Below are 14,118 nucleotides of genomic sequence, written 5' to 3'. Positions count from 1 at the left end.
TCACTTTTTGTGTTGGACTTGAAGTAAAATGCATTAGTGATCCTCTTCTTTTTTTTGGATGGGGATGGGATGGGTTTTTACTTCGGCAATGCTTCAGATTCAGTATTCTTGATATATATCACAGTTCATTTTATATTTTCCAAACAGCATTGTGATATGAATTTGAGGTCAGTTTATCATTCTTGATCAGTACTGATTGCATAGTGTCATGCACAGTTAAGTCTTTCTGAGCAGTTTCTAATAGAAGAAATTTAACTTCTGTGGACCTTGCAGCTTAGTGTATTTTTCAGTTACATGGCTAAACCTGACACTTCTATCCGTTATTTTTCATGATCACATAATCTATACCCAAGCCTTGTTATTCAGTATATATGTGTAGGCTATCAATGTAAATATTCCTTGATTTTCTTTGTGTTCAGTTCTCTTAGAAGGGCTCTATGCTTTGTGAGATTTGATTTTCTTTAAGCATATATTAAACTTACTTTAAAGATCAAAAATATTTTGTTAACACAGTCACAGTTTGTTTTAATGATGCTGGTATTTACAGCCTCTAATACTAAATACTCATTTATTAGTTTTGGTTCTGCTTGAAATATCGGATGGGAAGTAGATTCTATATTTTGTGTTCTGAAACTTTATGGAAGGCAAAAGACCTGCAAAGTGATTATTGGAAAATGAAGTGCAGAAGAAGTTTGGGTTTATTTAGAGAGTAGGTGTCAGTTCAAAGAATGTCCACAAGCCAACATTTATAGGTGTTTTATTCCTTATTGTTTTATCTTTCTAGGGATATTAGAGTTGAGAATGTTTTGTTGCAGCAGCACAGTACAAAGTCAATATTCCTGTTAGCAAGGATCATGTAAATTTGGTATGAGCTAAGGTATACTAAGCTGGGACTGGTCTAACTGTGTTGGTGGAATGGCTCAAGAAGGTGTATGTTAGATTAAAGAGGGGCTTTTAAAAATAGGTATTTTGTTATTCTGAAGATGTTAGTTCCTTTCGCCCTAATGATTTAATTCTGAAAGGGTTTGGTACCCTTTGCTGCTTAGTTTCTATTCACATTACATCGGGTAACTCCCTTCCTTTTTCTCCCATTGTGGTTAGCAGTACATACTGCTTTGGTACGGTGAGAAAGCTTCTGTGCAGATTTGCTGCTGCTCTGTCATGTGGAAATGCATCTGATCATATCACTTACTAAAATATTTTAAAATATTTTGGATCTGAAAGTGTGTGTGTATGTTCCTGTCTATCTCTGCTTTTTTGAAAAATATGCATATCTTCCGTAAATGAAATTGGCCAAGGTAATGTGCTGAAAGTCCAATGTAACAGAAAATGTAGCACAGATATGTTTTTTAGAAACAGAGAAAAATACTGTGGTAGTTTTTTTAAATCAATGCTAATTCAGTATTAGTGCTGTGAAATCTGAAGTGTTGAAAATATCTAAATTTTACAACAGCTAAGTTCTTCCTGGTATCCTTGTGTGGTCTAGAGTAAACAGTGTGTATTTGAGCTATGCTTTCTCATTTATTAGTGGGGTCTAATCTTACTACTATTACTGCCCTTAAAGAGAGAATATTTATGTACAACTTTATTATCCAAAAATGTGTTTAAGAACTTTGTTCTTGGTATTTTGTTACTCAACTTTATTTTCTTCCATTCTTTACCACGGTTGAGAGATAATTCTCAAATTTTTTTTTGTTTCATCTTTGATGTTCCAGTTTTGTTTGTGATTTTCAAAATACCTAGAAATTTGTCTTTTCTCTGCAGAGATATTCTACATACACAGCCAAAATGTGAAATATTTGTCTTGGAAAAAACTTTACATCAAGCATGAAAAAAATGCATAAAAGTTCTTCTGTATCACATTTGTTATTGGTTTGGATATCATTGTAGATGGATTTCTTTCTAGGCATGAAAAGTAGTCTGACACATCTGTGTAGAACTGACCTAGGTTTATGCTGTTAATGTTATGTTCAATTTTACTCAACTTTTTTCATATTTTCTTCTAGGCAAACGGAGTGGGCGTAGTAAAAAATGGAAAGAGATGCTGAAGTTGCCCCCTGTCAGTCACTGTGAGGGTATTCGGTGCTCCATTGGTGAGTGTCCTGTAGAATAAATCCTCTCCTTTGGATGAGAAGGGTAACAGTTTGGTGCTGTTAATGGAAAGGACACTGTCTTGCTTCTAAATGCTAAATAGCAAAAAAAAAAAAAGCTATTACACTTCTAATATGATGGAGAACTTAGGAGAAAATAAAATTTATTAGAGGATTAAACAATATATCACAGCTCCTTGTTTGTTAAAGGAAACTGCTCCTAAAGAAATGATTTACAAAACTTTGAATTAGAAAAAGGAATCCTATTTTAAATTGATGCTAATATGTTTTACCTTTTTCCTTAGTGTCTTCTAATAGATTTTTTAACCTTTTGTATTTGTTCTTTCCAAACAATCTTGTTTGCTTTGTTATTGCTGTTTCACAGTGTGGTTGCTTTCTGCACCCTAACCTAAATTAACCTTAAACATATAATTCAGTGTGTTTTTAGTAAATGGGATAGTCAATAGAACACAAATGTGACTGAAGAGTGTGTCACTATTCTTTGAGATCATTGCATATTTATGATATCTTTGATAAATATGTTAATGTAAAGTCTTCATGTTTTAGTGATGTTTTTCTGACCTCAGATGGGAGTAATGATTATCCTACTATAAAAATAAAAATAAATAAAGATATTTATATATTATTTTTTCCCAGAAAGAGACTATAACCAGCTTTGTGACAAACAGCCAATAGGAAGACTTCTCTTCAGACAGTTCTGTGATTCCAGACCAGATTTGAAAAGATGCATTGAATTTCTGGATGCAGTGGTAAGCAGTAAGAAATGGATTATGGCTATATTAGGCAGTTGCTTATATATTCTTGTATATAAATATTTTATTTTTGTGTTGGTTTTGCTGGGATAGAGTTAATTTTTCTTCATTGTAACTCATTTTGTGCTGTATTTGGATTTTAGACCAAGATAATGTTGATAACAAGGATGTTTAAGTTCTTGCTGAATAGTGATTACACAGTGTCAAAGTCTTTGTGCTCCTCATGATGCCCTAAAGGTGAGGAGGCTAATGATGTGCAAGGAGTTCAGAGCAGGCACAGCCAGGACAGCTGAGCCCAAGGGATATCCCATACCATGGGGCTGTGCTCAGTAATAAAAGCTGGGGGAAAGAGAGAGGAAGGGGGGAAGTTACAATTTGCCAGCTAGCTGTTATCCATGAGAATGAAGCCCTGCTTTCCTGGAAATGGCCAAATATCTCCCTACCAGTGGGAAGAAATGAATGAATTTCTTACTTCGCTTTGCTTGTAACTGCAGCTTTATCAAACTGTCTTTATTTCAAACTTAAGATTTCTCACTTCTGACCTTCTGGTTTTTAGTGGGGGGAAGTGAGTGCCTGTGTGGGGCTTAGCTGCCTGCTGTGGTTAAGACACAACCATTTTATTAATTATCTCTATACACCTCTGTTTCGTAATGCTGTGTACTTGAAAATGTAGTGTGGTCTAGTCTTTGCTGACTGTAAAGCTGTAACTTCCGATGGGTGTCAAACAACTGTCTCTGCTACTTAAAAGAAAATGTTTAGTGTTGACTATAAAGTCTCTGCCATCTTGGTATAGTCAGAGCTACAGAAATGGGCTTGATAGGAGAGAGAGAAGCAATTTTAGGAAGACATGTTGCTTGGTATGAGCCTGAAAAAATGTCTGTATTATGAATATTACTTGCTATACTCAGGCTTCAAAATGTTATAAACATATACTTTAAAATGTTGCAACTTGCATGAAAGCCTTAGGCTACACAGCATGTGCTAATTAAAAACCATACAATGGAGATGGAAATTTAGAGAACCATCTGTGGAAGAAGAAAAAACAATTTTTTTGAGACCAAGGGAAAAAGGTCTTGATATATTTACATCTTGATATCTAATGCTGAAGAACAAGGGGAGGAAGGAAGTGTGCCCACAGCTATATTTTGCAAAAAATCTTCAGTCCAAAACCCTCTTGTGGAGGGGGAGAGTAATGAGAAGATTAGGCAGGCAGCCCTTAAGAGGAGAGAGTAACAGCTCAGAGCTTTTGATTCTTTGTCTCTCACAGTTAATCCAAGAGCAATATGATACAGTCTCAAATTGAGATTGCTGCTGAAAGAACAGGTTTTCTCATTCTAGCCATTTTTGTTCTTACACGTAGAGAACAAATGACCAAAGGAGACAGAAGTAGGGTAGTGCTGCTGCTTGCATGCATCCCAAAGTACGATATTGGAATGTAAAATGGCTCTGGAAGAGGCAGGGTGTAAGGAATGTACACGGGATTATTGCTGTGCCTCCCATTTCACTGTAACTTCCTTTCTCTGTGGGAGTAAAAACTGAGGCACTAGATCAGCTAAAAAGGAATTTGAGTGTCAAATAAATGGAATTATTTATATTTGTCAATGAATCTGTGTGCAATTGGGCTTACTCCCCACTTTTGTGACTCCCAGGAGCTGTTTGAGCACCAAATTCCAGAGACTAGATTGACAGTTGGAGACTGAACGGATTGAATGGAAATCCAGAACAGTGAAGCTTTCTTGCTGAAGTGAATATAAACCAGAGCCCTTAATGAGTGCCATGCACTGACAGCTGTGGATGTACCCTTAATGGTTACAACTTCTGTACACGTTTTAGTCCTCATGTCTTAGATAAGAAGTAGCAGAATCTTTGGCAGCACAAAAGAGAATGAATCTTAGGCGTGACTGTAAAGCAGGTGTGTCCTTGCTCTACAGATGTCATTTTCGGGTAAAACTGTCTCTAAGAAGTAACTGTTTTTCACTAACTGAAAAATTTGAATTGTTTTGAAATATGCAACCTATAATGTTGAGTGGATTGCAACATTTCTGTGAATTAACAAAGAGTGGCATAGCTGAGATAATCTGATGTAAGGGATGATTTCACAATTTACTTTTATTTATTTGTTGTTTAAGTTCCATTTGAAAAATCAGGGTGAAGAATTATTCTTGGGAATCACTGAAACAAGATAACCTTTATTTAGTGACTCTCATAATCTGAAATTAGCATCCTGTCTTGATCAAGGGTGTGAGATAAAATACCTACCATCTCTTGCAGGTGGTTCCTGAGTTAGCCTGATTCCCTTTTGTGAACTGTACTTCAACACTGGACTTCAGCAAGCTTGTTCTTTTAGGGGTTGAGGGTTTTTATTGTTGATATTCTTTGTAAGGCAATACAGGAAGCAAAAGCTGAGGCTGTTTAGCTTTTGTTAAAGAAATTTTAGACTTAGTCTTCTGGAAAAAAAATTTCCCAAAATGAAATGTCATAGCCTTAAAAACCTTGCATCCTTGTTAATAGAGTTTTCTGACTCTTTTTACATGAAGCAATGTGATTTCTGCAGTGTGATTATTTCAGGAGTCCAAAATCAAGGTAGTACCAATACTATGTTGTCTATCTGTACTGAATACTGAGCCTGGTAAGATCCAGTTCTTGGGAAGGTGTGACCTAAAAGTCTGGAGTCAGCTTGGCTTTACAGGAAGAAGAGTTGTGAAATAATTGAATGTAAGTGACAGGAGTTAAAGTAAAGAATTAGAGTTATCCAGTCTAGTGACTCATTTCACTAGCTAGGGACAGGGTTGCTCACATATGAAAAGGAATGGGTAACAGCTCAGACTTCCCTGTAAGTTACAGAATTATTTGGAAAGGCCATTTCTCAAGCTTCCTTTTAATTTACACTATCCATGTAAAATAGCATGCCTATCTATTTGTATTAAATTAGTGTCAAAGGTACTAAATACACTGCTGAACTTTGGGTTGATAAACATTTTTGACTTGTTCAAGTTGATTTTCAGTTGCAGAATTCCTGACCATTAGACTTTTTGTTGTGGAATTGAACAGCAGAAATAATGGCTTGCATTTGGATTGATAGATTTGAGTAGTGTGCTGAAGTGGGTGATACCATAATGTCTCAGCAGAAAAAGATGTTGATAATTTAGTAGTGAGTCAGTGAGGATTAGTTGTCATTAATGTCAGAACTGGAAATCAGGGATTCTGTTATTTCCAGTATCGTGTGTGTGTGTTTGACTCTTGAACTGTCATTTTTCAGTGTTCTGGTTTTCTTTATAAAGGTAAATAACTTCTGATTAGGTCAATTACTTGTAATTTCCAATGAGGTTTCTAAAGATTGCTGTCCCAATATACCCAGCTGTTCTTTTCTTTGATACAATTCTCCATTTTGGAAGTCTGCCATATATTTTTTGCTCCTAGGTGCATGCATTTACATACTGAAATATGAAATAAGCTTCAATTGAGTTGGCCCAGCTAACAAACCTAATATGTGTTGTTGTTTGAGATTTTTTTTTTTGAGATGCTTTTTTTTTATGCTTTTTTTGAGATGCTAATTTGTCTTTCCCCAGACTTTGTGTTGTCTTTAAATGCTGTAACTTCTGATGTCTGCTTCTAAATTATTCTGTAAAATTATTAATAGTAAGTAGTTCTTGGAGTTTTTCAGTAGTAGTATCTGTGTGGTGATTTGTTGGTTGTGGGTTTTTCCATAAGTAGCTACTTCTGGAGCTCTGTTCAGCTGCCAGTTGTTTATCTGCAAAATGCACTGTGTTGCACAATTCTCTTTTTCTACATCCCACTACCAGATGTTACTAAGTCAAAAACTTTCAAAATTTGTGTTTACTCAGTTTTATTTTTTCAAAGTAGGGTTTGGTTTAGATCTCATTTTTAAGCTTGTAGAAAGTAGTTTTATCCTAGTTTTACTCAAAACTGTAGCAAAGAATAATACATGAAGGGAAGAAAGTACAGTGAAGAAAAAGCTGATTATTGCACTCTCAATTATTTTCCATCTGGTTCATTCTGTGCTACAATACTACATAAATACTATTTTATTGTAATTGATCTAGTTTAACCTCTACAATGCAATTTCTGTAATTGCACTTAGACTGTTAGGTTTCGTATGTTTTCTAAAGACTAAATTCCATATGCGTTGTTTTTTTCCTTAGGACTGTTCTTCATACATGTTTCACTATATAGCCTTCTGTTCCTTTTATATTAGGAATGTTGTGTTATTCATGATAAAATTTACCTATCATTATGTAAAAGATGCCACGTGGCTCAGAACATAATATAATTTTCAATTCCATTCCCCTAGGCAGAATATGAGGTATCTTCAGATGAAAAGCGCATAGACTGTGGCCTCAAAGTTTTAGAGACGTACTTCACTAATGGGGTAAATATATTGCAAAAGATTTTCTCGAGTCCTTTGTAAGCATCAGATAATTAGAGAGATTTAAGTGGTTGAATTGGTTTTAGTAAATTGACTTTCAAACCTCATTGATCCCAATTTTATCTTTCTGAGAGGTGTGCTGCCTTCTAAAATTCTGCTCAATCAACTTGAAATCAAAAAAATGGACTGATCTCTGCTTTTATAACTACTATCATTACAATTTATTCTCCATTTGACACCTAAAGAAAACTTAAAAGCAAATTAACTAAGGGTATTGTAGTCTGAAGTCTTTTAGACTCCTGTGTGGCCTTGGTTAGTTTGCTGTAAATTTTCAGAATTGCTGCAGGTTTTCACAAAGTGAAATGCTGTTTTCTTCTGAAGCATTCTGTTACTTTCAGTTTTCCATGATAATCATTAATAGCTGATTTTTTTCATTTATCAAAGAGTTTTTTTTTGGTGTCCAGTGGAAGCTTTTCTGTGGGTACATAATTAGATATTTGCTTTTTATTAATAGATGCTCCTTTTGCTTCTCTTGCTTTGTACATGGTATACAAAAGATCTTGAAGATGCCTTAAAAGCAGATAGAATCTAAATTTGACACATCTTTTTGAGAATTTCTTTGGGACTACCATAAGTCACATGCATTTTCCAAAAAACCCCAGATTTCTTTGGTCTGGTTTGAAATGTTTTCCCAGCTTGTGTTTGTGTTTCTTTCTCCTTTCCATCCTGCCAAGCCAAAGAGGTTACTTGCTTTTTTTTGGAAAGAAAAAGAAATTTGACTTATTGCCAAGTTTGCTCCCCCAGATACTGAAATAGTAAATAACTGAAATAACTTTCAATTAATTGTTCTGTAATGGGAAATAAATAAAAATTTTGCTCAAATATGACTTCCTTGATTTTCTCTTTAGTCAAACTTTTTTTCCTTTTCCTGTATTAAAAATTTTAATTTATCTTTGAATACAAAACTTTCAGTTTTTCTATTGACTTAACTGTTTTCATTGTTGCTATCCTTTCTTTTTTTAAGTCGGCAGCACACTTGCCAGAAATACCTCAGGAAACAGTAAATGAATGTAAAGCAAGACTAGAAAAGAACCCTTCTAAGGATCTTTTCATGGACTGTACTAGGTAAGTTAAAAATGCCTAATGCTAAATTTGAGAATTACAAGAGAAATTTGTGTGTTTCTAAGGAAAGTGAAAGATGAAGTTGTTATATCCAGAAGTACTGAGTTCCTGAAATGAGTAAAGGAAGAAACTTGGAACAGATTTATTAAAGGACTAAATTTCCTTCAGATGTGATTGAGATGTTTGACTTTTGCAGAGCTTTTTCTTTAATGCTGCTTTTGCATAAAATCACACTGTCGTCTGCCACCAAGAATTCTGTAAGATAAATGGTTTTTCTCTTTATTGTATTCTTACTTCTTGAGTGACTGGATTGGGGAGAAAGCCCAATTCTCTTCCATGGAGAACGTACTCAGAAAAGTATGAAGTTATAAGTTGAAGCTTGAAAGGTTTATGAACAATGTTAGACATTTAAGGTTCTTGAAAACAAGTTTAACTGAGGCTAACACTTATGTGGAATTAAGATGGCTGATTGGAGGATTACTTGTGATAGTTAACACAAAACAATACAACTCGGTTTTGTTCTGCAGTCATGCAGTGGTATTTCACACAGTAGTAGCAGGGGAGGCTTTTCTTGGAGGGATGGTACGTATTTGAGTGTTACATGTCTTTCTAAAGCCTTTATGTTTCTAATATTTCTGGTTCTTCAAGGCGTGCTTGATCATGTCTGAGGGATGACTACAGGTTTTGTCACTGCTTCGGTCATCTCCCTGGCAACAGAAATAGCATGCTTTGTAACAAGCTGAGATTATAAGATTGAAAGGGCTGTGTGAGAACACCTCATAAAACATGTCTCAGATGGACTGTCTCATGTAGGTCATTCCCTTTCCTCTAATAAATACTTGACTACAGTTCAAATGACTTGTTTCCCTCCCCACCTCCATCTTGGTGTGTTTCTTTTAAGGGAATGATAAGGTACTTGGTGTTCATGGTTTGGATATGGCATTTTGCACTTCAATTTCAAATCCTAGAATAAAATTTTATTTACCAGTGTCCAAAGAATATGTTAAAACTTGTAGATACTTTCAAAGGTCATATATGCATACATGCATAAAATAGCTGCTGAGAAGCTGGTGTTTAAGAGGGTTTGAAGACATTAAAAGTGTAGAGGTCGAAGTGTCTAGTTCCTATAAGTAGCAGTAGTTAGGCCTTCACAAGGGTTTTGATAGGAACCTTTTTCTATAACAGGCACTCAGTTTTTGAGACATTTAGGTTAAAACCATTGTAGACCACACTGGCGATGTCTTTCTGCCTACAGCTTCATCAATATGTTTAAATATATGTCTGTAGATTGATAGCACCTCCTGCTTCAACAGGAGCCTTTTTCAGAATAAGATGGATTTTATTTTTCTGTTTATGTTCCTGCTAGAATTGTCCATGAATACCTAAGCAAAAGACCTTTTGAAGCTTACCAGGAGAGCGTGTATTTTTCCCGTTTCTTACAGTGGAAATGGCTGGAAAAGTAAGTTTATTTATGATGTTTGCTTTATAATTTAGCTTTGCTTTGTGGAAAATTTTGATTTTTATGCTGGAAATGCTGTAGAGCTGAATGCTAAAGGAAACTGCCTGTCTTAAGAAATTATGATCTGAAAGACAAGATGTAAAGTGTTGCCGCTGAAGATGAATAGATCACACGGACACAGGTCGAGGTGTGGTGAAAGAAAAGAGAGCGTTTATTTTTCCTCCCAGGATTTGTAGGCTTCTGACCATGGCCAGGGATTGGATGGTCAGGATAACACTTTCTCACTGCACTGGCCATGAGAGATGCCCATCACAGGACGTATAACAGAAGGAATGTACACATATCTATGTTTACAGTTACTGTCCTGGGAAAGTCCTTAGAAAACCATGTCAGCAAGCTCAGAAGCTGAGTTTTCAGGGCAACAGTAAAGGATGCTGTTGATGGACAGTAAGAGAACCAATACTCCAATGGAACTGTCTGTCTGTAGCCTTTAAGTGGTAAATCTTAACTCTTTAAGTGGTATTGGGTAAATGCAAATTCAGAAATGTTTGGCTGTCAAGTGTGCAGTGGAATACCAGTCTTTCTTGGGAATACTATCATCCTTTAGTTTCAAACTTGGTCTAATTAGTGGTTAATAAACAGATTAATCTAGTTTTATAACCCACTGGGCAATTGGCTAACTGTTAGGGTTTTTTAGGGTGGTATAGATACAGATCTAGTAATTACAAGATAGCAAGATATGTATATATATATACATTTATATATATCTCAGAATCTAGTTTGGCCTTCCGTATCAATACTAGATGAGTGTCCAGAGTCTTTCAGAAGGCTGAAATTGTTACAAATTGATTGAAATTCAGCCCCCTGGGTATTGTGATGATATATTCAAACATTAAGGGTGCTTGAGCTCTGATTTTGTTGTAAATTCCAGTTATCCAGTGTCTATTTTACTGAATTGGTAGCAAAAGCCAGTAAGAAAACTAGGTGTGTTACTCAAATTTTCTACTAAATGAACCTCCACTCTTGTCCTGAGGACAAAGCTGCAGTAACAATGAATGCTCATTTAAAGCAAAACACAGAAAAACCCACTACCTTGTAATAGCCCTGCTCTGACACATTTAGGAGAGTTTTAGCATAGAGTGGTCAACAGCTCTACTGCTTCCAGTTATCTGTTCCTCCTTCTCTGCCTCAATACCTTAACAATTTGGTTCTTGAACTGCTCTTGCATATCACAACTCTTTATTTTGTGAAAAAAACAAAGTGAAATCAGAAATGGTTTACCTTTTAAATGCCACATTGTAAGCATGATCCCATTGAAGTGCACTCTGCATGCCAGCGTGTCAATTAAGGGAGGCGACAGGAGGTGGTAAATGGCCTGTGATGGGAACACACAGGCTCTAACTGTGGGCAGCAAAGGGCCGAGCTGACCAGCTTTTCTTCCTGCTATTGGCAGTGCCTGGTGACCACATGAGGGAGCCCACGTTTCTTAGCACAGCACCCCTTCATTAGAAATTCAGCTTATTATAGTACTTCTACATGATGTTAAGGCAACATTTGTTCAGAAATACGTCAGGACAGAAAGGAGAAAATGAAGACAGACCTCGGGGTGGGGAGGGTTTACTAACATTTGTAATTCCTGTTGCAATAATTGTTTCTTTCTGTTAATCAGGCAGCCAGTAACCAAACACACGTTTAGGCATTACCGAGTACTAGGCAAAGGTGGATTTGGAGAGGTGAGTGCAAAAGTATATTTCTGCAAGGCAGGTTTTAAGGAATAAAAGAAAGCGTCTGCTTAACTCTTGTCTCTGTCAATCTGGATTTGACACATCACCTGGCAAACTGTTGTTGATACAAATGGTTTTGATGTCTTAGTTTATGCATTGTAGGTCATGCACAAAGCTGCAGAAAACTGGCTGATAACAGTTGCTTCTGCTTAGAAATTTAATTTGGAAATGAGAATTTAGTTGCAATTTGCTTATTATGTTGAATATTCATGAATCTAATTTAAAATCTATAGGTTTTATTAATTCTGTTTATAATTCATTGAACTGCCCCTCCATGCTTATTTTAACCAGAGCCCTATATGGAAGGAGAAGCCATGCTACTAAATTACCATTATGTTTCTCCTGTTTGATTGTGATGTGAATATGTGTCCTTAACAGTACTAAGACACTTAACAGTGTTACTGTAGTAATTTGTTTCACTAACACAGGATCCAGTTTTTACAAAACTATTTAACCCCAAAAGAAATGTGTTTGCCTCTGTATAATCACTTTCTCTACTTCTGTTACAATTTTTGTGAACCTTTAAAATTGTTTCATGAGCGAAGGCTCTGTATTGATGCTTACAGACTATAATTTTCTGAGACCATTAAAGATTTTGAAAAGAAAGTTAAACTTAGTCTTTAAAATAAAAATTTTAAAAAACCTCAAGCATCTCTGACACACCATCCTTCTTTTTGTAGGTGTGTGCCTGTCAAGTACGGGCAACAGGAAAAATGTATGCTTGCAAAAAGCTAGAAAAAAAGAGAATAAAGAAGAGGAAAGGAGAGTCAATGGCTCTAAATGAAAAAAAGATTCTAGAAAAAGTGAATAGTAGGTTTGTAGTAAGTATCTACTTCCAATCTATTTTCAGAAATTTATCTCATTTTGTTTACTTCATTTCAGTCTCTTCCAGGAGCTTGTGGGCACAAAACTCTTTTAAATTGATTTAGGGAGTGCATGACTGTAAAGAGAAATGATTGATAAAATAACAAATATGTTGTATGTGTGATTGGGAATAGTTCTGTGCTCAGGGATTTTTTTTGGTCCACCTGCTTTATTTGTCACAGCCAGAAATAAGGCTGTGTTTCAGCATGCTGATGCTACTGAATCTTTGTCTTCTGTTTAATAGTTGAGTTTTTATATCCTGAGGTATTTTCATAGCATTTGTTACTCTGTTGCTGATATATTTTAAGATAAAAATGACATTTTAATAGTGTATTGATTCAGGTTATATTGCTTTGCTGTGTACCAAAGCTTAAAGAGGTATCTTGGATGTAAAACAATTAACTTTTTATGGAACTTCCATGTAATGGAAATCTTAGTCTTAATACCTAATCCTGATGCTATTATGTAAATTATGGTCTGTTAGTAGCTCTAATTACTAAGCAGTGAAAGAAAAAAATGTTCAAAGATACACCAAGTAAAACTTTCCCCAGGTAATGTTTACTTTTTAATTGAAATGTCATTTAAATGTTAATTTCAAATATGTTTTGCTTTGGTTTGAAATCCATTTACTTATATTATACAACACTTATATGTATTGCTATTCAGAGGATTTTAAAGTACCTGTTTAGAGGATAGTGAAAATATTTATATTATTTATATGTATATAAAATATGTATGTACATATTTTCTGATATATTGTATGTATTAAAAAAACCCCCTCACTGTAGAATACTTCCAGCTACAAGAAAAATTAAGAACCTGCTACAAGAAAAATTAAGAACCTGCTGGCCAGATATATTAATATTTTAAACTACTGTAAATTATGGTTTTGTATAAATATGCTAATGTTATTTTTGCACAAGGATTCTGGGCTTAAACTGATTGAAACTGAATCCAGAGTATCTGAATTTATCCATAAATTACTAAAACAGTGAAACTTCTATTTCTGATTAACATTTTCTTCAGCATATGTAAACACTGCAAATCAAAAGCTGAAATTGAAATTGCTTTATAAAAATGAGCATGAGTTATTTTCCTCTTGCTATCCAGTGGTGGTTTTTTATGCAACAGAGAAGATCTAGGTCTAGCATTTGCAGTAATACTGGTTTGGAAGTGGGTAGATAACTTGTCATGCCTCTGTCACAGGTACAGTCATAAACAGCTGGACACATCAGGATAAAACCACCAAATGGGAATCTACATCTCGAGTAGCTGATTTCTATATTTATTTTTGTTTTATTTTCCAGTATTGTATTTATGCTCCTAAAGGAAGTATTTAGATCTATTACTTGATTAAAGCAATTATTTACTTGTACTGCATTTAAAATACATTTATTGAGTAAAAAAAAATTGTTTTTTTACCTAATTTGTTTACGTAATGTAAGCTAAGTATATGTTTGAATTCCATTGCTCTTAGTACAAGTTAGGTAATTTTGAAGATCCTAACCAGATGATCATCTGCGTAGCATAGCTTTTCTGTTGAAAATGAATTTGTAACTTAAACAGTTAAATTTTGTAGTATATTACATGTGCTAAATGGGGAGGGTTTTTTTTTAATTCACAAGTCTACCTTAAAACT

The 14,118-nt window shown here is 35.0% G+C and overlaps 1 protein-coding gene across 5 annotated transcripts in view; it reads left to right on the top strand.

The window, feature by feature from the left end:
• Positions 1–14,118, top strand: part of GRK4 (G protein-coupled receptor kinase 4) — a 33,432-nt gene that overhangs the window by 8,401 nt on the left and 10,913 nt on the right. For 3 of the 5 annotated variants that reach the window (XR_009277500.1, XM_058837153.1, XM_058837155.1), the window contains 7 exons: positions 2,007–2,093; positions 2,748–2,860; positions 7,176–7,253; positions 8,275–8,375; positions 9,739–9,831; positions 11,501–11,564; positions 12,296–12,436. Coding sequence is in view for 4 of the 5 variants with exons in the window: in XM_058837153.1 (XP_058693136.1) it covers positions 2,007–2,093; positions 2,748–2,860; positions 7,176–7,253; positions 8,275–8,375; positions 9,739–9,831; positions 11,501–11,564; positions 12,296–12,436 (677 nt within the window). In the remaining variant the exon portion in view is untranslated. Of the gene's footprint in view, positions 1–2,006; positions 2,094–2,747; positions 2,861–5,134; positions 6,145–7,175; positions 7,254–8,274; positions 8,376–9,738; positions 9,832–11,500; positions 11,565–12,295; positions 12,437–14,118 lie in introns of those variants that run through there. The other 2 variants (XM_058837156.1, XM_058837154.1) reach the window with 2 other exon arrangements.

The sequence above is a fragment of the Poecile atricapillus genome, chromosome 4 (assembly GCF_030490865.1).
Source record: "Poecile atricapillus isolate bPoeAtr1 chromosome 4, bPoeAtr1.hap1, whole genome shotgun sequence".
Taxonomy (NCBI): Eukaryota; Metazoa; Chordata; class Aves; order Passeriformes; family Paridae; genus Poecile; species Poecile atricapillus.
This window is presented reverse-complemented; position numbering and strand designations above follow the sequence as displayed.